This window comes from Nesoenas mayeri, assembly GCF_963082525.1.
Source record: "Nesoenas mayeri genome assembly, chromosome: 17".
In the NCBI taxonomy this organism is placed as follows: domain Eukaryota; kingdom Metazoa; phylum Chordata; class Aves; order Columbiformes; family Columbidae; genus Nesoenas; species Nesoenas mayeri.
This window is the reverse complement of record NC_137565.1, coordinates 8,492,431-8,513,550: the sequence shown is the minus strand read 5'-3', so window position 1 is coordinate 8,513,550 and position 21,120 is coordinate 8,492,431. Positions and strand designations below refer to the sequence as shown.

Here is a 21,120-nt window from a genome sequence, read left to right as displayed (position 1 = left end):
TGGAAACCAAAATCCTTTTGACTCCTTTCTTTGCCCTCTAGAGTTCTTATAGTAATTTTCTGGTACGTGCCTGCTAGGATGTGAAGAAATTTGGGGGTATGAAGATATTATTGACACTGGTTGTTTCTGGCTGGCTGCTGAGAGAGACGTGGTTTCCTGACTGCTAGGCTGTGCCTAGTACTGGAGAGATTAATTCAATTAGGCCAAAAATATTTCAGGAGATTAGTCTGAGTAAGTTTGAGGAACAAGTGTTAATATTGTGCTTCACTGGATAACTGGCCTGGGATTTTGGAACCTTTGTGGCACATTGTATAAATCTAAAACAGCTGCTGCATTTGAAGTAAGGGGAATGTGGGTCATTGTGTAAGACCTAGTAATTTGCTGAAGTGAGAAATAAAGGACAGTGTAGTTGAGTGCTCACTAATGTGTATTAAACACTGCAACAAAAGGCAGAAATGTGAAAAAAAATCGTGAATATACGAATTCTGAACTGCTGAGTTTTGGTAGAGCTCTGGCTGTGAGTTCTGTGTCAAAGCAGGGCTTAAAAATCAACTGTCCTTCGCTAATCAAGTTCAGAACTAGCTCTGCATATGAGGTGTTTTGGTGCCTCTGGTTTTGCTTGGCCCTTTGAGATTATTAACAGTTTGGGCATTCTCTGTTTCTGGGTCATTCTGCTCTCTTGAGCCCTGGCCTAAATTATTTCTCCCATGTCTCTTCTTTCATGCTATTTGTTGAGGCATCTGTCTTCCTCAATCATATCATGGGATTGCAGGGTAATTCAAATAAAATTCTTAAATTTCCAGTTAGGAAGAGACCTGTTTGTCATCCCTCTACCCTGTTGAACCAACCTATACTTCTTTTCAATTTTATAGTCTTCGTGTTTTGAATTAAATAAAAAAGGGCTCCAGGTTAGACAGAGGCTATAGTAGTAGAACAAAACTCATCTTAATGCTTTTGAAGAAGATGGCATTTACAGATGTTTTCAGGTAAAGGTACATCAGTAGTATGGGAAGACTTCTTGTTAGCAGTGTCTCTGACATGAACACAAGTCATTTAAATTAATTCTTCCATTGTGATTTTACGATCACTTCTAATGTATTTCATCAGTTTTCTATCTTGATTTACCAGTATATTAGCTGAAATGTTCTTCTTGATAGGTTGCAAGTGAGAGGCTTGTGTATGTGGGAAAGAACTCTAGCTTAACTGAACATTACCGTTAAACACAGTTTATATATCCTCTCTCTCACTAAACTTTTATTTGTATTATTTTTTCTTTCTGATCAGGTTCATATCTTCCTGATGGTAGTGCAGTGGATCCCGAGTATTACTTCTCTACGATAAGCTCCAGCTTTTCCGTTTCTCCTCTCTTCAATGGCATTAACAATAAAGAGTTCAACATCCCACTGGAAATGCTCCGCCAGCTGTTGAACATGGTATGTGATGGGCTGCAGTGAGATTGCATTCTGGAGATAGAAATAGATACAGATCAAATTAAAGCTTTTAGAATTGCAAATAAAAAGACTGTGGGTACTCTCAAGCTTTGTGTAATATTATTTTTATGGCTGTTGATGTCATGCTTTAATAGTATTCCTAAAAAGCTCTCATATGAAACATGAAGAATTTGCAAAATCAGATAAGTTTGTCAACTTCTTCCTGTTTGACTCTTGCAGACCACTTGATCTGAGCTGATTTATGTACTGATAGTGCTGAAATAGAAGACTGGGGTTTTTTGCTGTGAGAATGGGACCCTTTTCTAGATGGGTTTAGTTGCTGGGAATTCAAAAAAGTGATATAAACTACTGGCCCTGCAGCAGCTATTTTGGAACAGCACACAGAGGCTCAGTTATATTTATTCTTGTTGCAGCCAGAAATTCTTGTAGCCTTAATTTCATCTGACATTTGCAGTCAAGTGACTTGTGTTTTCTGTGCAAGGGCAAAATTCTATCATCTTCGCATCCAGAGTCATCAATAGGAAACATTTTTTTTGTTCCATAGGTGAAACAGATCGTTGGGGATTCTCTGCTAAAGACCTTAGATGCAGTTATAGCTGAAGTTGCAGAGGTATGTTTTTAAATTCCTTTGCTAGTGACTTGAATACTTCAATTTTTTGTCTTAATAGTTGGAAAATTAGACTTTTACCTATGTAAGATATGCCTTCTCTTGGCAAAACAATAATAATTCCCTGCTTGAACTGTTCTTTCAGTGGTTTAGATCTGGCCTTCAACTGTGTAAAAATGGGGAGGGGTGAAGGAGGAATGGTTTTTTCACTCACATAGAAGGAAATAGTTATTCTCTTAAAAAATGAACCATTTTCTTACTTTAGCTCTGTTATTCTAAATTACAGCACTGGTTGCCCCAAACTGGTTTACTGTCGACTAAGGTCTTTATTGCGTATTACGGAAACATTGGCTTTTTTCACTGAGAATATGTTGATTGTTTTTCTGGCTTGGAAATGACTGCTGCTCTTTTAAGTGTCATTTCTACAAGTTTAATTGTGTTACAGTCTGGAGACCGTTTACTTTCAGACGTAGCACACTGGTTTCTATAGGTCTGTGCTGTTCTGTAACAGCCTCTACCATGTTTTTGGAGGTAACCTCATCTCCTCAGGGGTGCAAAGCTGTGTTGAAAGGAGCGCGTGTTGTGTTGTGTGGGGAAATGACTTTAGTGTTCTCTCCAGCCTTCCTCTGAGTGCTGCCATGAAATGTAGACCTGAGTGGAGACAGCTTCAGGTTCTTTTTTTGCTGTCTCAGTAAAATAATAGGTTTGAATCCTCATTATTTGTTTTAACAACACGGTTAGAGAGAACGCATATGTGCTCTGCAAATGGAAGGAGTGGCTGACTCTTACATACTGCACTGCATGGCTGTACTTTGTCTTGTGATAGAAGTGGGGGGAAGGCTGTGAAGTTACTTCTGGTACCTGGTTTAAACGCTTGTTTACATTGTGGAGGAAAACAATTGCAAGACTGGAATAAAAAGATTTCTTTATCAATAGAATGGAAAATACTTAATTTTGAATCTAACAGGTTGCTGCTTTTCTTTTTCAGACGGGAGCTAATACAGATCTCTATTATAAAACATTCAGTGACCCTCTTTATCTTGCTCAGTTTAAAATGCTGAGAGACACATTATACTATATGAAAGGTATAGAATTTGTATTTTTTTCTTTTTAATTTATACTTCACGATGTTTAGGATCCCCAAAGCATTGTCTGTGTTGTATTGAGTGCTTGAACATTGGGGGTTGCATTTCCTGGAAACTCCACGATTGCTGTAGAATTTGTATTTTGAAATGTTTCCATGTGAGAAAGGTGCTATGGGTATAGAAAAAAATTTTGAGCACTGCTTAAAGGATTAATAGATGACATTTCTATTGTCTGTTTACTGGTGGGCTTTGCTATGGAACTTGTCTTTTAGGTAAAGGATAAACTTTATGGAATAATTTCATTTATAATCACAATGGTTTTATAAATGCTGTAATTCTGATAAGTGACTCCCAACCTTCTAATATAATGCTATTTCCTTTTATTTCTTTAGACCTTCCCAACTTATTTGTGAAGGAAATCCATGATTTTGTGCTAGAGCAATTCAACAGCAGTCAATCAGAACTGCAGAAAATCCTTCATGACGTGGATCGACTGCACAATGAACTGAGTCCTCTAAAACTGCGTTGTCAGGCGAATGCCGCCTGCGTGGACCTCATGGTGTGGGCTGTGAAAGATGAGCAAGGTACGAAATGCTCCTTGGTCTCTCAAATGTCTTTATTTTGAGTTGTAGAAATACTTAAGTTCTCTGAGAGCAGATGATGCTCAGAGAAATATAAAATAAATTTCAGCGTAATACTTTTTGCTGTTAGAATACAGGAGGAAAACTTCCATCAGAAAGTTGTCAAAGCAGTTGGCTGGGTAGTTAGACGTCTCTTCACAGAAACAGAAACATCCTATTGGCTTATCTACAAAAGTTGCTATAATTGCTGCATCACATTCAGCTGCTTATTTTCTAGTTTATTTTATATTTTTACTTATTGCTCTTAGTGACTTAAATGTTTCTCAGCCATTCTTTTAATGAAAAAACAGGACTGGGAAGATCTTTCTCACTAAATCTCTTTGAGGAATTGTGATATGAGAAAAGTGAAGCTGATACATTTTCTGCATTGTTTTAGAAATTCCAGTAAGCATTGTGTTGTGTGTGGCCTAATAAGAAATCTGATAAACATATTTTTTTCTGTTGTTCTTTTTGTTTAAGGTGCAGAAAACCTGTGCATCAAGTTATCAGAGAAGCTGCAGTCAAAAACCTCGAGCAAAGTCATCATTGCTCACTTGCCGTTGCTGATTTGCTGTTTGCAGGTCGGTCTTCACAGTATTTGACGTTACTGCACCAGTGAGTGAGAGTCTGGGGAGTTTAACAGGTCACTAGAACAACACTTTATCTGCTGGTACTTCCAGCAATGTGTTCTCCATTTGGACTTTAGAGGTCCGGTGTGGAAACTAGAACTGCAGTGCATTGAAAATGTTCTTAGCTCAGCTGCTTCTTGAAGAATAATATTGATGAGGTTTTTTCTAACCAGTATTTAACTTCTGAAATATTTAGCCTCTTAGTCCATTACATAAACAGTTAAAATATTGGTACTGTCAGATCACTGAGTTTTGAGACTAAGGCTTGGTTTATTCTAATTTTTCATCTTCTTATTGGGCACTTGTTCAAAGTCTTACAAATATGCTTTCTGCTACATAGCAAATAGATTATCAGGGTTCTCTAAATTATCAGGATTCTTTAAATTTTGGAACTTGTACATTAATTTTATTTTTAGAGAGTGCAGTTCATGTTGCGTAACTCCTGTGAAATCACCCAGAAAGAAAGCAGCAAGGCCTGACTGGCATCACTGGACAATCTAAGAGAGTTAGAGGCTTGAAATGACTAAATCTTCTGCTAAAAATCGAATCTCTTGGAACTGTGTGTGGTTTGTTTTGGTTTGGTGTTTTTTTGTATAGAGCTGAAGTTGCAAGCTTACAGTTGAAATAAACAATTTGTTCTGTTATATTCTAAAGCTATGTTATATTTTTTATTCCCTTTTTTAGGGTCTGGGTCGTTTGTGTGAGCGGTTCCCTGTTGTGGTTCATTCTGTCAATCCATCCTTGAGAGACTTTCTTGTGATACCTTCCCCAGTGCTTGTGAAACTTTACAAGTACCACAGCCAGTATCACACAGGTAAAGGAAAAAAGACTGTGTTCCAAGGATAAGCTGGTGATTGTTTTCCAACTTCTACGGCTTTTTGGGGTGTTTTGTGGTGATACAGCTGTAGGGGGAAATGGAGATGCATTTGTGATTTTTTTTTAGTTATTAATTATTTTCTTCCTTCTTGGAGGTGGAGAGGAGAAATGCAAATCAAATTCTGGTGGAAGTGTACCTAGGGGCAAGCAGTATATATAGATATAACTGTTTTTTATCCCAGCAGCAATATTGCAGTGCCTCTTCTGCTGAAACCAGGATAGTCTTATCTGAAGCACTTTGTCGTGAGTGAGATCACCAACAGCCGTAGCGTGATACTGCAGTATTGTAGGTTGATTGTGTATTATGTGCGTCAACCTCCTGCACCCAATTCAGAGCAGTTTGCTTAGGGCTTTGTCCACATGGACCTCCAGAAACCTCCAAGGAAAGAGGTTCTACAATCTGAGTCAATGCATAATTATCCTCATAGTGGGGGGGGAAAAGAATCCCATATCCAATTGGAAAGTGCCCTGTTTCAAGTTATGGGTGTTGTGTCTCATTCTCCCATGAAATCTGTTTTCAGAAGGCAGCATTGAGTCTGTCCAGAGCTGCCTCTTCTCCAGGCTGAACAAGGCTGTGTTCTTCAGACTCTTTGTACAGGCCCTGTGTTCCAACCCTATGACCATCTTGATGGCACCTGGCAGGCTTTTTGTTGTTTTTCAATTGTAATATCAAGTTACAATTTCCAAGAAGAAAATGTTCAATTTAAATCGCTTGCTAATGCAAAAGCAGTATCGTATTGCCAAAGCAGAACAGGTAAAATGAGAACTGATGGTGATTAAATTTAGGAATAATTATTTAGGAATAGTTAAATGGAGCAATATCTTGCATAGCTAGTGACAACACATGCACTTGCGAAGTTCTTCAGCTCAGCTCTGAGCTGTAAAGCAGGCTGTTTTGAACCCACTTGACAGATATTACTCTCACCTTGGGAGGAAAAAAGCTGTTTCAGATGGTGTTGATTTCTGTACTCTGTGTTCTTAGTCGGTGGTAATGACATCAAGATCAGTGTAACCAACGAGCATTCGGAGTCCACTCTAAATGTAATGCCTGGCAAGAAAAGTCAACCATCCATGTATGAGCAGCTGCGTGACATTGCCATAGACAACATCTGCAGGTAAGAGGGAGACTTGCACCATGTTGGAACCTGTGTTCTTTTTCGCTAGTGGAAAAGTGTTGTGAATGGTTTAGGAGGTGCTGCTGTAAAGGCTTTTCGCCTTTTTTTGTTTGCGACTTCATTTGTCTTCAGACATCCTTTAATTCTGTTTATATCCTAATTGTAATAACTCAGTCTCATTGTTTTGCTTCCCACCTATGAATTTTCTACTTAGATTATCATGTTGAGTGAGCCTATTGTAACGCACTCAAATGTGTGCAGTGTAATGGTCATTCTTCCCTTCTAGAGAGCTCCAGGGAGCTGGAGGGAAGACAAATAGTTGGTGACTAGAAACAAGGGATTGAAGTTTCTAAAGCAGTGAATTCTGAATTTACCTTATTGCATATCCTCATCCTTATTGTTGCTGGAGAAAGCAGCAGTAGAAACTCTGCTCAATTTTTTAAACACATCTGCAGCGTTCCTAGACAATCAGCTCTTATACTCCAGTATAAACGTATTTTCCTTATACCTGGTGTGCATTTACAGTAGTGAAAAGTGAAATGTTTAACTTGTGCATTTTTATCTGGCTGTTCTCGCAAGTTTTCTGTTCATTGTTATTTCAGGTGCTTGAAAGCCGGCTTGACCATAGATTCAGTGATTGTTGAGGCCTTTCTTGCCAGTTTATCGAACCGTCTCTACATCTCTCAAGAGAGTGATAAGTAAGTTGTTGGTCATCAACGCCATTTTTTCCTTCATTTTTGTCTGATCAAATCAGCAAATTATTGGTGAGTATTAGCCAATGTGGAGTCCTAGGTGGAGTGATACTCTCTCTGCTGCATCCCCCAGCCTTCAGCTGTCTTTTATGGCTTGCCACAGCTTGCCACTTGTGGCATTTAAGTTGCCTCATTTTTAAGAGACTTGCCAACCAAGAAACTTCCAAGGCCAGGACCTGTTGTAGCTGGTCTGACTGTCATCTTTTAATGTTTTGCATATCACTTTTACCTCTTTTTGTTGTTTCTAGAACAGTTTGTCCATGGATTAGTGTGAATTTCTTGGATAGTGGATTTTTGTGTTTTCTTTTGAAAACCAACTTGTGCAATTGTATCTCTAATGTTAATGCTGGGAGTAGATGGGTACCTAGAGTGGCAATATTTAAAGCTGTTAGTGATGTTAAATTTAGTATTTGAACTGTTTCTTACATATAATATAACCATGCTTGGAGGTCTTGAGAACTGATGAGCAGTTAAAGGTACTGTTTTGGGGTTTTTTGTTTTTCTAACAGGGAAGCTCATTTGATTCCTGACCACACAATTCGTGCACTAGGCCACATTGCAGTGGCACTGAGGGACACCCCGAAAATGATGGAACCCATCCTGCAGATCTTACAGCAGAAGTTTTGCCAGCCACCTTCTCATCTGGATGTGCTCATCATTGATCAGCTGGGCTGCTTGGTCATCACCGGAAATGTAAGGAGAGAACTGGCCACGGGAGTGACCGTTCCTGATCCCTTTCCTGTAGTTAAAAGGAAACGTATTTTACAAACTGCATTTGCAGATGTTTTTTGAGGTTTTTCTTTTCTTCACCACAGATACGTGCTTGTACAATCCTCGTGTCTCTAAAGAAAGCTAATTAATGATGTGTAAGATGCTGTCCCTGTAAAGATTGATCCCTGTAGAAAATAAAGGGGTGTTCTAAATAAAAAAACCTAAAACCTGTAAAAACCCCACCAAACTCAATGTCTTCAAAAGTTAATAAGATTACAAACTTAGCCTCTGTCCTGAATAGGTGCACATTTTCATTTTTCATATCAGTAATTAACTTTCAAAGTCTTTGTACGTCCATAAATTTTAAAGTATAGATTGTCTTCTTCAGTCATACACTAATTAACTGACTTTTTCTGAATATAATTTGTGCCTCCAAGCAAGCAATTATTTGCCAAAACTCAGAAGCCTGAAAAAGTTTTCCATCGGGAAGGTGGAGTTGAAGAACTTAATAAATTTTGTATAATTTGAGCAATTAAAAACACTAACGAAAGCACTTCCCTTTGTGTGCTTAATGGAAGCTGAAGCTGTTGCTCAGGCGATGATTAGATACGTCTCTGAAGAACGTCATTATACTTTATTTTACAGGGTTGTTCTTTAGAGAGATTGCATTCAGTCAGCTCTATTTAATGCTCTGTTTATTGTGGCTTTTTTACAGCAATACATTTACCAGGAGGTGTGGAATCTGTTTCAGCAAATCAGTGTTAAAGCAAGTTCAGTTGTTTACTCTGCCACTAAAGATTATAAGGATCACGGATACAGGTAACACTTGACTGTGTCCCTTGAATGTATGAATATTATATTGAAAATCCTTTATGCTACATCAGAGATTTTCTCTTTTTCCTGGTATAAGTTTTATAACAAGGTTATAAATAGTACTGTTCTTTTCTCGTTGATGCTAAAAAGTAATATATATAGTTTAAAAATAGTTGCACTTCATAATGGAGAGATTCCTAAAAATGTTTTTCCCTACAGGTAGTACTGATTTTTTTTCTTTTCTCCTCTGTGAGGAGTTAATGGTTGTAAATGATAGTTGACATTGATGACTTATGTCATCTATAAGTAGAGTGATTAATCTCTTAGCCTAGAAAAGCTAATGAAGCTCCATTGGGGTGGTGTTTGGTTTGGGGGGGTGTTGGTGTTGTTTTTTAAATGTGATCCCAGCACTTGTTAGGGATTCAACGCAAGCCATTAACAATTTTTCTTAGTAAGCACACTTTTTAGTCCCTGTTATAATTAAATATTATCACTGACTTTGTGTGTAGTTGGAGTGGGCTGGATATGTAGTTCCTATGAGCAGTATGAAGAAAGCACTGAAAATGTGAAATGTGGAGGAATTGCTTGTTCGTAACTGTGTTTTCTTCTCAGACACTGTTCCTTAGCAGTCATTAACGCCCTGGCTAACATCGCTGCCAACATCCAAGGAGAACACCTTGTGGATGAGCTGCTGATGAACTTGCTGGAGCTGTTTGTTCAGCTCGGGCTGGAGGGCAAGAGAGCCAGCGAGAGAGCCAGTGAGAAAGGACCAGCACTGAAGGTCAGATACGCATTTGTGTGCAGCTGTGCATTTATACAGATGGCATGACTAAACATAGCCTTCTGTGTGTCTTTTGAACCAAAGCCACGCTTCCTTAAACCTAAGAATGAAATGAAGCTGTCCGCTTTGAAGATAAGCAGCATTCAATCGTGGATGCCAACCCCTTTAAAGGGAACATGTCTATAATCTGCTTTTTGTGACATCTGTGGTGGAAAATATGTCTCCATAGGTATCACAGGTCCTTTTAACTGCAGATAAGTGAGCTGAAAAGGTGAAAACCAGATTGTAAACATTGCTCTAAGATGACACTTGTGAATTAGGTTCCACCCTCTTCCTTTCAGGGCTGTTTTTCCACTGTTTCCGTTTTGGAATCGCTATGGGAGACAAACTGCTGCACTGACTTAAAGCTGCCTGGAAAGGGAAACGTTGATTTAACATGGGATTGAGCTAGGAGGCAGTGTTTCTTTATTATGAAGATACTGATAGCAGTTTTTATTATATATTTTTATTTTATATCTATATATATAAAAATAATATTTTATATATATCTTTTATTTCCTTCAAAAATATTTAAGGGTCCATCTCTTGTTTTGCTTTATCTTGTACACTACAGGAAAGATAACTAAAATGTGTTTTAGTTGGGTTGTATCATTATTGCCTCATCTGAAGACTGTTTAGGACTCTCTCTCCTCTCTCCCCCACCTTTAGCTCAAGGCATAACACCTGACTTTCAAACACGGAAGACCCTGTGCTGGAGGGGGAGAAAATCCCTTCAATTTCTGAACTGAGGAGCCACCTGAAAAGTTTTGCGGAAGGCTCTGGGATGTGCCCAGTGCTGTGGATCTCTGGGGTGCTCTCTTGGCCGCCTCATGCACATCTTTTTGCAGGATAGAGTTGTTATTGGGAATATATGTTTTCATTTGCATAGACAGTAACAATGTTTGATGCTTAAAATCTGTCTTGTAGCAGGTATTTGAGAAATGCTTCTGTAGGTTAACTGATAATTTCCTTTTTCTTTCTCAGGCCTCCAGCAGTGCAGGGAATCTGGGTGTGCTGATTCCTGTTATTGCTGTGGTGAGTATCCAATGGTTGGGTTGTTGCAAACAATACATTTTCTCTTATATATCAAATATCAGTTCTATTCCATGGTCAAATGGTTTTATTAACAATTAGTGCAGAAGTAAGCATCCGAGAGAACTATAATAATGGAAAATAATATTTCTTGCTTTAAGAGGGGGGGAAACATTTGTTTAGTAATGACATACGTCTTAAAATAATTAATCTTTTGTGATTCAGGGTTAGGTTGTTGCTAGTCAAGAATTTGAGGTTCATGAGCTAAATAATACTACAGGGGATATTTCTTTGACTAGTGTTGGGCATGCACTGTAATAAACGGCGTGTGTCTGTGGCCTGAGGAGGAAAAGTGGAAAACAAAAGTTAATAGAAACAGAGTTAAAAATAAATCCTAGTTTGGCAGCACTGTGAATTCTGCTTCTTAAAAGGAAAAAAAATAAAGAGGGGAAGGGGAGGAAGTGTCCTGTGTCTTCTGAAACTAGATTGGGTTGTCATGCTGAAAGCATTTTAGGAAATGGGGAAGGACACTGGTGTCCAATCCAGACTCATTTATTTTGATGTATATCTGGTTTTGGTCTTGGATGACAAGTTCTTCTGGGGGAAGTACTTTGTTTTTTTTAAATGAAAGTACAGCTACTAATTCAGCCAAAAATTGGTATGCAACAATTTTAGATCTCTAACAGAAAATTGGGTACGTCCAAGCTGGGTTTCCAAGTCAGTAGGACTAGTTGCCCAACTGCTGTAGCTTTTAGAAAAGCATCATGTCTAAAAGATCCCTAGACATAAACTTACTGGAGGACAAAGAGCATCATATCACTTTATCCTCTCCTGAAGCTGAATTCTTCTGTGGGACTTTTCCTGCACAGCTAGTGTGACAAAAGGGGAAAATGTATTCCATATCTGCGGTGGGCATGCCTACTTGTAACTTGCTCATACTGCACATCCATTAATGAGCAGAAAAAAAAATTGGTCATGTCATACTCTGCTTCCACAAACCTCTTCACTGAAACTTTTCAAAGAGCTGAGCCTAAAATTAGCACTGGTTAAAGATCAAAAAGCTGTTCCCCTCCTTTCTCGTCTCTCCCACTAGTTTCCAACACAAGCTCTTCTTGGATTCACTGGTGGTCACAAGGGCTGGATCTTGGCTTTCCAGAACTGTGTTTATAGATGTCTGGGGTTGCTGTTATTTGATAGGTGCTTGTTTTTTGCATGAACTACCTACTCCTGTGTGGAGAGAGATCTTCTAGTGGGTGGTATTTTTCAGCTGTCAGTAATGCCAACACTGATTTGGGTGAAAGCAAGATCATTCCTTGCATATTGAGATAAGATAAATGCTCGTTAGAGACTTAATGTAATAGTTATGAAAGTACTTTTCTGTTTCAAATTTTTATTGATCATATATTTGCTCTGAATAGCTGGTGAGAACTGCATTTTTTTCTTAACCAATGTGACCTTTAAATGAAGTCAGATAGTGCCAGAATCTGAAGCAAGAGTTAATGGTTACATTATGGTTGTTGAGGCAAATATTTGCCTTTCTTGCACAATGTATGAAGATCATGAGTTTTGAGTAGTAGCTGATTTGCTTCTCTGCTTGAGCTCTTTCCCTTGAATAATTCCTGTTACTTAGGTCTCAAAAACCCCATATTTCAGATGCTCCAGCTCATTTAATCATTGATAAACTAATTAAATCTGAGCCAGTGAAAGGGCATTTTGCTGACTGCTTCCACTATAGAAGGTATTGTAAGGATCTTTATGTATTTTACCTGGTCGGCCTCTTTTTGATGCCAATTGCATTGATGAAGATCAGAGAACTGTATTGAAATTATACAAGTTAGGTTGGGGAAAAGCAGTGGATCCCTTAGTATTTTGTTCCTCTGAGACATTTTAATCTCCTCTTATTTGGTGCACTAGTCCATAAGGTTTATTGTGTCTGTCTACTGAATGTTAAATGATACAAGCGAAAGAAAGAATGTAGACACATACTTTTTTTTCAAGATAGATTATGTAAAATACACAGGGGAGATTTAGGTTTCTAAGACTGGTCAGGTATTCAGGATTTCCTTATTCCTTTTTGTTGTAAATAGGCATCCTAGCACAAATTTAGAGCTAAACTTCAAGAATCCAGGTAGTCTAAATGTTTTATTGATTATGTTTTACACACTGAAATAGAGCACAAAGTGTAAGTTACTTTGTGATTTTTTTTTTTAATACACTTGTACCGATACATGGCACTAACCATTTTAAATTGTAGTCAAATTATCTACTGCTGTGAGTCCATTCATGTGAAACTACATGTAGATAACATATTTTCTTTTGATACCAGTGGCTTTTGTATTAGCTAATATGACAATAAAATTTCCTTTATGATACTGGTATATTAACATGTAATTATACAGCCCATGTATCACAGTGTGGTGGAGGTCTTCTCTGCTTTTAAGACTTGGCTGGGTTGACAACTCTACCCATGAACAGAAGGCAGCTGGTACGATGTTCGTAGATCAGAAACAAAAAGGGACGGTCGACAATAAAGCGAATCTGAGTAGAAAGAGGCATGAACCCGACGTTGGTTATTGCCCCGGCCTCCGTGCCTTCCTCATTCACAGTTATTGTGCCTTGATGATTGAACTGTTCAAACAAACAGGGAAAGGAAAACAAACACAAAAAGAAATTGAGGATCTCATAAGTACACTCAAGTGATGTGCTCACAGCCTTCCCGCTCCATGTCCTGCACCGGGCTCCCTGTGACGCTCTGGCTGCCACCTCCTCCGCAGCCGCAATCCTTTGGTTTTGGTTTGTGAGTCAGCCTGTTCCTGACCGACCACGAGGCTTCTGGTGCCTCTGACATCTGATTAAACATGCTCCTTGTTATCTGAATGGACAAGGACATGCAGAGAAACCCACATCCCTCCTAAGTCCCACAGGAAAGGTGATAGAAAATATTTTAGCTTACTGTGTTGCCATGTTTTCAGGTGATATAGTTCAATCAGAAAGGAAAAGAGGAGAGGAGTAAATACCCTGTCAATGGTGACTTTCTCATCTGATATGCCAGAGTAGTCGCCTTTTTCATTGAACAGTTCTTCTATTCCCATGGATCTCAGGTAACCAATCAAGTTATAACTCTTCTCCAGCTTAAATTTAGGCAGAACCACTTCTCTTGTTCTAGTAAAAACAAAAATGAAAAATCAGTGAGGAGATACATATTTGCGTGACTCCTTTGCTTTACAGACCTGCTGTGGTTTGTGTTTTTTGCTGTCTTCAGCAAGCAGGACACAAATATGCAGGACTATTCACTGTACTTGTACTTTCAAATCTTGGGCATCATTAATTTTAAGATGTGCTTTAAAAAATTAATTCATCTCCCAAAACTTGTAGTTACTCAATTTAATATTTCACTTATGATGATTTACATTATTTATGTGTATAAGATATTTGGCTTTGAGCAGTTTGGTACCTGGTTGGATATGCTGGTAATAAATGAAGTGTCAGGTTTTCTGGAGTATGAAATTGGAGATTTGTCACTTATTGTGTACAGTAGAAATAGGTTGGCTTCCTGAATAGTACATCAAATCAACTCTTTATCTTTTTATCAAGCCTGAAGACAGATACCACCCAGTCTGTCATCTTGCACAAGAGGGCCTGTATAGTTTTTTCTGTCCTGTGGCTGTGACGTCCATTGTTGGTTGCTGAATGTGCCTTTGCACAGCAGAGATGTGAAATGCATAGTGCTGACAGTGAGCACAGGCTGCTCTCCATAGGATCGAGACTGTTCTGCACAAATAACCCATTATTAGCGTACTCCTGGTTTTCCTCCTCACCGTAAACTTTACCAGTTAGAACTTTTTCTTTAAATTTGCAGCATTAAATACTTAATAGAAAGAAAATTCTAACAGAGTTCCAAAACTCTATCTCAATCATCCTTGATTTCTTGATGGCATTTAAATTTTGAGAAATCACTGGTCCTGATTTTTGATGCAATAAATCCATCTTTGGGGTGTTTATGTTTTTTACTAAAATATCATATATTACCCTCTGTGCTCTTTACTCACCCTTGCCAATCTCATCAAGAAAATACATTAAGACTTCAACAAGATGTACTTTTCAGCAGATACCTGTTGGTCATGCTCCTCTGCCACTTCTCCACCACTTGAGGTGTGATCTGCTTTTCTAGGGCTTTCATGCCCGAGAGTTTGTGCGGCAGCACGATCAGCATGCTGATGTTCCCCACGAACGGCAGCTGGATCACGCCGCAGTCCAGCTCGGGGTCCGCGGCCGCCAGGAAGTTCCCTTTAGTCTGCATCATAGGAACCTTCATTGTCTGCTTCTCGTTCAGTCGGAAACTTCTCTTCGTTGTCATTTCCACTGGAAACTTATTCTCCCAAGTTCCTGTTAATGCAATGCAGGAGACCGATAAACAAAGCAAAACACCCAAAGATCCTTGTTTAATGAAATATTTGCAGAATAGCAGTTTACATTAAGCTTTGATTAGTGTGAATTGGGAATTACTGTAGGAGATAGTTCATTTCAGTTAAACCAGAATAAGACAACAAGTTTAAAGTGACTTTAAAACTCCTGGCTTTCTTTCTAACTTAACTTTTGTCTCATTTGAATGTTCCGAATTATAAAAGCAGGTGAACACAAACTGTAGATTTGAAAGGGCTTCCCGTGTACTTTATTTTTTCTACAAGGAACCTGGAAATTCTGAAGTTCAAACAGATGCAGAATATTTGGCAGGGTTTGCACCTAGCAAAACCACTGGCACAGCTGTATTTTCTGAGAGATCTGATACTTGAAACCAGACTGTTTCAGTCATCAGAAATGTCAAGATAAGTAATGGCTGTTTTCATTTTGCATAAAAGATGCCGTGCTGAAGGCGTTACCTTGGCCAAGTCCATTCCAGCCACTTAACTTTGTGTTAAGACATCTTGAAGTGTTTGCCGATTGACCTCGCAATTCCGCGCCCCAGTTTGGTGTGATTTCAGCCTGTCATCTGATGCCTTTATGCCCAAAGAATACGATTCAACACGTTTTGCAGCCCAGAAGGCTTTGCCATCATGGTTTGAAGATTCTTTATGTACCCCAAATATTTATTGTCTGTGTAAAGGACTATTCCTTTTTTTTAGTGGTGTTCCTGTTGATCTCTTTTCAGAGCTGAGGATCTGGAAAAAACATTTCTTCCTTAATGGGCAGGCAAAGCTGGAATTTTATAGTGGAAATAGTGTTACTGGTATTTCCTGTTAAAGCTCTGCATTTTAGGTCACAGTTGGCAAGCAAGTGAATGCGGCTGTAGCTGTGTGGAGAGGCTACAAATTAAGCCCTAATTGGTAACCTTTTTTTTAAAAGGTTGCAAGTGATTCTGAGATCTTTATATGAATTCACTGCATTTATTGTGAAGTAACAAAAAAAGCCTGAAGTCCAACCTTCATTTTAATAGTTTCTTCATATGTCGGGTTGATGGGGAGCAGTCTGAGAGGTGCTCAGACTATGATTAGTATTCTGAAGGGAATGGGATATAAACTGAATTGTGCTAATTCCAAGCAAATTGTTTCAGTTCTGAGAAAGCCCAACATCTGGCTGTTCTCCAGGGAGCGGAATTCACCGGCACAGGACTCCCCTGGCTAAAGACCTGGAGCTGCTGTGGGTTGGGGAGCTTTGGCAGCACCGTCATCACCTGAGGAATGGGACGCTTGTACCAGCTCTTCGTAGGAAAAGGGAGGAGCTGGCGAACTCTTTTCTTGAATTCACTTTTGCGGATGGTTTTGTGCTGCGGTAAAATGCTGTTCTCCAGGCGGAGGCACATGGTCACTGGGGTCAGCTGAAACCACTTGGCACTTTGACTTTTCTGACTTTCTGTTTTGAATCTTCCCACCAAGGTGTCTTTTAGATCCATCTGTGGCGGCAGAAGTTGTCTCCTCTGATTGCCTTCTCTCTTGTATTTGTGACTAGAATCTCACAGAAGCAATTTTGGCTCTGTCAAAATTTGTCAGTTATCAAAAGCTGCCGTGATCTACCATGGCAAAAATAGCCAGCTCCTACTTGATAGGAAGCTCATAACTAATTTTTCAGACCTCTGCAGCATGGAGGGCAGATCTCAGTTGGAGATAGACTGGACAGTTATACAAGATAAAACTTGCTTCTTACCAATGTGAATAGTTTCCAATAATTTTGTGATGCTATTTAATATAAAAGGAGCTTGAGACTTAGTGTTTGGCAAGTATCCCATTACTCAGTGTCACTTGCATTGAGCATCTCTGTGTACCTGAGAATGCTCATAGGTTTCTCAGCTCTGAGGGCTCAACAGAGTTTGTCTGCAATGATACAGACAGTGGAAATATTGTGAATAGAAAGACATGGACAAAAATTAGCGTATCTGGGGCTGATGGGGAAACTAGGAAACCAGGAGCAGAACTTGCTTTTAAAAATGTCAGTTCCACTTGAAATGGAGTTACCAGGAGACTGTCGCTGTAAGGTAAAAGAACGGCAGACAGCAGTATAGAATTGATCTGTTTGGTTTTGAAGGTTAGAAATTGCAGCCTTTAGCAGGCAGCACCAAGGCAGTTTGGACATACAGGACTCCGTGAGGAGAAGAAAAAGCCCAAAGTCTTTTTGGTCTGGATGGCTCAAGAGTTCCAGTACTAAAGCTGTGTAATTTTTGGCAGTGTTCTTGTTACTTTGATATAGCACAAGTATTTAATAATTTTAGAGTAAAACAAAAAGGTATTTTAAATTTGACCAAATTGTGAAAAAATTGTCTTCTTCACTTTGCATAATCCTTAGAATGGTGTCATGGACAATAAAACCTTGTACTTAATATGATAAGATCATCAGAGATGTACTTAAGGGTACAAATAAGTCCCTTTTGCATGGTATTTCAGAACAGGGAATTATTTAAATCTTATGCTAATGACTGCTTTGGATCTTGTAAAGAGACGAGTGGCATTATTCAAGGAAGTAATACCTTGCGAGTGGGAAGCGATAAACTTGTAGGAATGGGGTTCCTTTCAGTTCCTATGATCAAATGCTGAGAAGGCAGGTGTAAGAAAGCCCTTGAGGATTTGCCTCCTTGAAGCAGGAACATCATTGGGAAAAAGAAACCCCTTTATAAAGAATGGGAAGGATTATGCATACTTCCAAACGTTGTCATCCTTTTGTGCTAATCTGTCTTTCCTTACCGGTGTTTTAAGTGACTTTAATCTGATTTTCATCTTAAACAGTCAGTATCAGATTTCTTTTTTGTCTTTAGTTCCCCTTTGGCAGCTCCCACCTCTTGCTCATTTAATACCATTTTAAAAGTTTGTGGAAAAAGGCAGATAACTAATGTTGAAAATCTCACCACAGACTCTTAGTTTCAATGTAAAAAAAAAAAAAAATTAAAATAAGGATTTATTATAAGAATATATTATACAGCCTTTACTTCAAGCCTCTTTAACTATTCAGCCTATAGTGATACATGTAGGAGCTCATATCAGCAGACCATTCATGCTGAATTAACTGAAATATTGCAAGTAGTGAATGTGTTTGGTTTTAGTTGTAGAAGAACACTGTGTTTGTTTTTCTCTTCAGTCCCTTGTGTATGCTTATTGACAAGGATCATGCTCTGATTATATAAAAGAATACATACTTTAAGCTGAAACTCATTATAGTCATTCCTGTGAATCCCGAATACTCCAGAAATGTTAAATGTTTTAACTGAAATCAGCCTGTACCATTTCGATGAAGCCAATAACTTGAAGTAGGATTGAATGGGACTGGTGACTCGCACATGAACTAATATATCACCACCTGAGACTCCTACAGAGCTTATGCTTTCTGAGGCTCTTCTGCATTGCTGTCTTGGTTTTTAGTCTCACTTTTAGACTAGGAGGTTGTGGATGCAATAAACATTCACTGTATTTCTACAAGACTCACTAACTCCAGGATATGACTGGAACATCATTGCGCTACAGAAACATGCAAAAATGGGCTTCTTAGTCAGGGATCAATAGACTTTTTTTGAACTGCGGACTGGATTTAAGTTCAGTCTGGGATTTCTAATGAAGTGTGCAGTGAATTGCAAACCAAGAAATTGCTAAGACTGAAATAACAGATTCTTACCTTTAAAGTAAAGACAGTTAAGAATCATCATCAGTGTTGTAGGGTTTACATTCACAAGAGCTTCCTTTATTAATCCTTTGGTCAGCTTCAAGATGCGTTCATTGGTTTTAGTTATGAAGTTAGGATCCGAAAAATCAGCTGGTTGGGCATCAGCGAAGTAGTATGTTTTCATATTGTTTCTGAAATCATTCAGAATAGAAAAGTCCTTCTGAATGTAAAGATCATTGACAGACCTCAGTGTATAACCAAAATTGCGCCTGAAGAGCCGATGAGTGAGTTTGCGAAAGAGATTATGAACAGTCATGAGCTCGTATTTGGTGCTGGCATTAATGAAGTCTTGAAAGCCGAGAGCAGATAAAACTTCCTGCTGAGTTTGACCCTTGAGACCCAGAGAAATCATAGCCATTGCCGTGGAGATGCCAACAGGAGCCATGAGAATATTCTCTGAAGAGTTGGCTTTGTCTGCCACGCTGCGGTAAAGGTTGAAGCCAAAGTTTGCATTGAGGATATTGAGGCGCTGGATTCTCGTTTTGCCGTGGAATAGTTCAAGAATATTTCCTTGCTGAATTTCGGAAACCATGTATGGGCCAGCATCAATAATGTCGCTGTAGTCATCTTCACCTAGTATCTTGTCAAGATCTAGGTAGTCCTCTTCCTCCTCCTCTTCAGCAATCAGGTCGTTGGTGATAGTGTTTTCTCTGTGGAACTCCGGTGGTAAGTTGGGCATATCATAGGTCCCGTTTTCATGTGTCTGTGCATCTTTCAGGCTTTCAAAATGCTCACTGAAGTCCTTGACTCCACAAAATGTGGATGTTATAATGAGAGCAAGGGCAAGCAATTGAAATAAGAACTTCATTCTGCCAGGTCAAAACCTGGAAAACAATGTAACACGGTTGAGAGACCATAGAGTAATTGAATTTTAGTTATCTCTTGCCTAATTTTAGGTCCAGGCTGAATTCTGCCGCAGCAGAAGGTCTCCGGTTACCCTATTCAACAGCATTAAATTGGTGGAACAGAGATTATTTAGATGGATAGATCTGTTTTAGTGGTAATTGGTTTTACTTATATAATACCTCCAGCCTGCCAAAAATTGGTTGGCCTCCCCCCATGGAAGTTGTCATTATCGGCATATTTCAGCAGTAGCAAACTCATTACCTGAAATGTGTGAGGCTATTTATAAGCATGTAGCATTTAAAATGTGAACTGACTGTGTTATTAGTGTGTGCTGAAAATATGACGAAGATAAATGTGAAGATTGGAGCTTGGTGGGAGGAGGAAGCAGGCATCCCCTCCAGGAGCATACCAGAGCACTGAGGTGTACTCAAGAACTTGAAAAACACACATGCTGTAGCTACAACAAAAAATGGGAGTTTTATGGGAGTATTTTTTGGAAGAGCAAAGCTGAAATTTCACGGAATAAAGGAGATCTAGAGATTTAGCAATAAACCTGGAGAAGGATGTGCATTTGCACTAAATACCATTAGTGGCACTGCACTGTTAAAACAATCTTGCTGCAATGTTCATTAGAATTATTTTTTTAATTTATCAAACAATCCAAAGAGCTGGTCTGTATAAGTAAAATGTGTCAATATACCTGTACATCTCTGAATAAAACCAGTGCTCGAAGGAAAATATTTTCAAACATGTTGTAGCAGGACTGAAGCAACTGAACTAACTTGAATTTTCTAATCTCTTCCCCTGAACTCGTTAGCCTGAACTCCTAAAAGCATTTACAGTGATTATCCCATACAAAAAATGAATTCTTTTGCAACAAGGAAGGATCCACAGAAGATGCTTTTAAAATATTCTTTACACTGTGACTGAGTCAGTCTTTTCCTTACTGTTTCTCCATAAATTCATTGCTTTTTTTTCCCCGCCCCCAGAAGTCAGGCCCTTAGGGCTGAGATATTCTGTCCAGTAACCATCGATCAATGTTTTCTGCTTTTGGCATAGAAGAATTTGCTGTCTGTAGTTCCCAGCTTTACATTCTCGTCTTCACTAATGTTCGATTATTGCTTAGCTGCACTTACACAGGCAAAACATTCCCCCACTTTGCACCATATGTACGTCTTTAGTCAGAGCTACCTAAAGCAACAGCAGATGAAAATGAAGCTTACCTTTAAGCCACTGTATGGAAAGGATGTGCGGAATAGCTCAAGTAAGGGGAATGGCAGGGTTTAAATCTGAACTTTGACGCTAGTTTTTGTGTATCTCCCAAAGTAAACATTCCCTAAACCAAACACTGCTAAACTGACTTCGTCAGCCAAAATCCCTCCCTTGCCTGGTGATCTCTGCTGAATTGTATGTTGTTTGTTGAGCTACTTTTATGGCTTTGCAGGTACTCAGTCACTTTTGAGGAAGATCTTTGAGCAAGAATTGGTGTGTCTGTAAAGTTTCAAAGTCAAGCACCCACATAAACTTGACTGTTAATGACTAGTAAAAGCAGCTATTTTGTAATGAATTAGGGGGCACCTTATGGCAAATGTGGTTGAGGCTGCTGTGGTTGTGATGGTCA

At 38.9% G+C, this 21,120-nt stretch overlaps 2 protein-coding genes across 4 annotated transcripts in view; one reads left to right on the top strand and one right to left on the bottom strand.

The window, feature by feature from the left end:
- The window catches only part of PI4KA (phosphatidylinositol 4-kinase alpha), a 55,561-nt gene that overhangs the window by 6,024 nt on the left and 28,417 nt on the right, over positions 1–21,120 (top strand). For all 3 annotated transcript variants that reach the window (XR_013922956.1, XM_080355128.1, XM_080355129.1), the window contains exons 8-19: positions 1,285–1,433; positions 1,996–2,061; positions 3,047–3,143; positions 3,536–3,727; positions 4,244–4,344; positions 5,077–5,206; positions 6,251–6,383; positions 6,986–7,081; positions 7,645–7,828; positions 8,562–8,665; positions 9,272–9,440; positions 10,464–10,514. Coding sequence is in view for 2 of the 3 variants with exons in the window: in XM_080355128.1 (XP_080211254.1) it covers positions 1,285–1,433; positions 1,996–2,061; positions 3,047–3,143; positions 3,536–3,727; positions 4,244–4,344; positions 5,077–5,206; positions 6,251–6,383; positions 6,986–7,081; positions 7,645–7,828; positions 8,562–8,665; positions 9,272–9,440; positions 10,464–10,514 (1,472 nt within the window). In the remaining variant the exon portion in view is untranslated. The remainder of the gene's footprint in view (positions 1–1,284; positions 1,434–1,995; positions 2,062–3,046; positions 3,144–3,535; positions 3,728–4,243; positions 4,345–5,076; positions 5,207–6,250; positions 6,384–6,985; positions 7,082–7,644; positions 7,829–8,561; positions 8,666–9,271; positions 9,441–10,463; positions 10,515–21,120) is intronic.
- On the bottom strand, positions 12,948–19,598 carry SERPIND1 (serpin family D member 1; the record flags this gene model as incomplete). The annotated part of the gene is made up of 4 exons (XM_080355130.1): positions 18,606–19,598; positions 14,624–14,897; positions 13,529–13,673; positions 12,948–13,139 (listed from the first exon to the last, which is right to left on the bottom strand). Exons 1-4 carry the CDS (start codon positions 19,459–19,461, stop codon positions 12,948–12,950), a joined length of 1,467 nt encoding a protein of 488 aa, XP_080211256.1. The 5' UTR covers positions 19,462–19,598.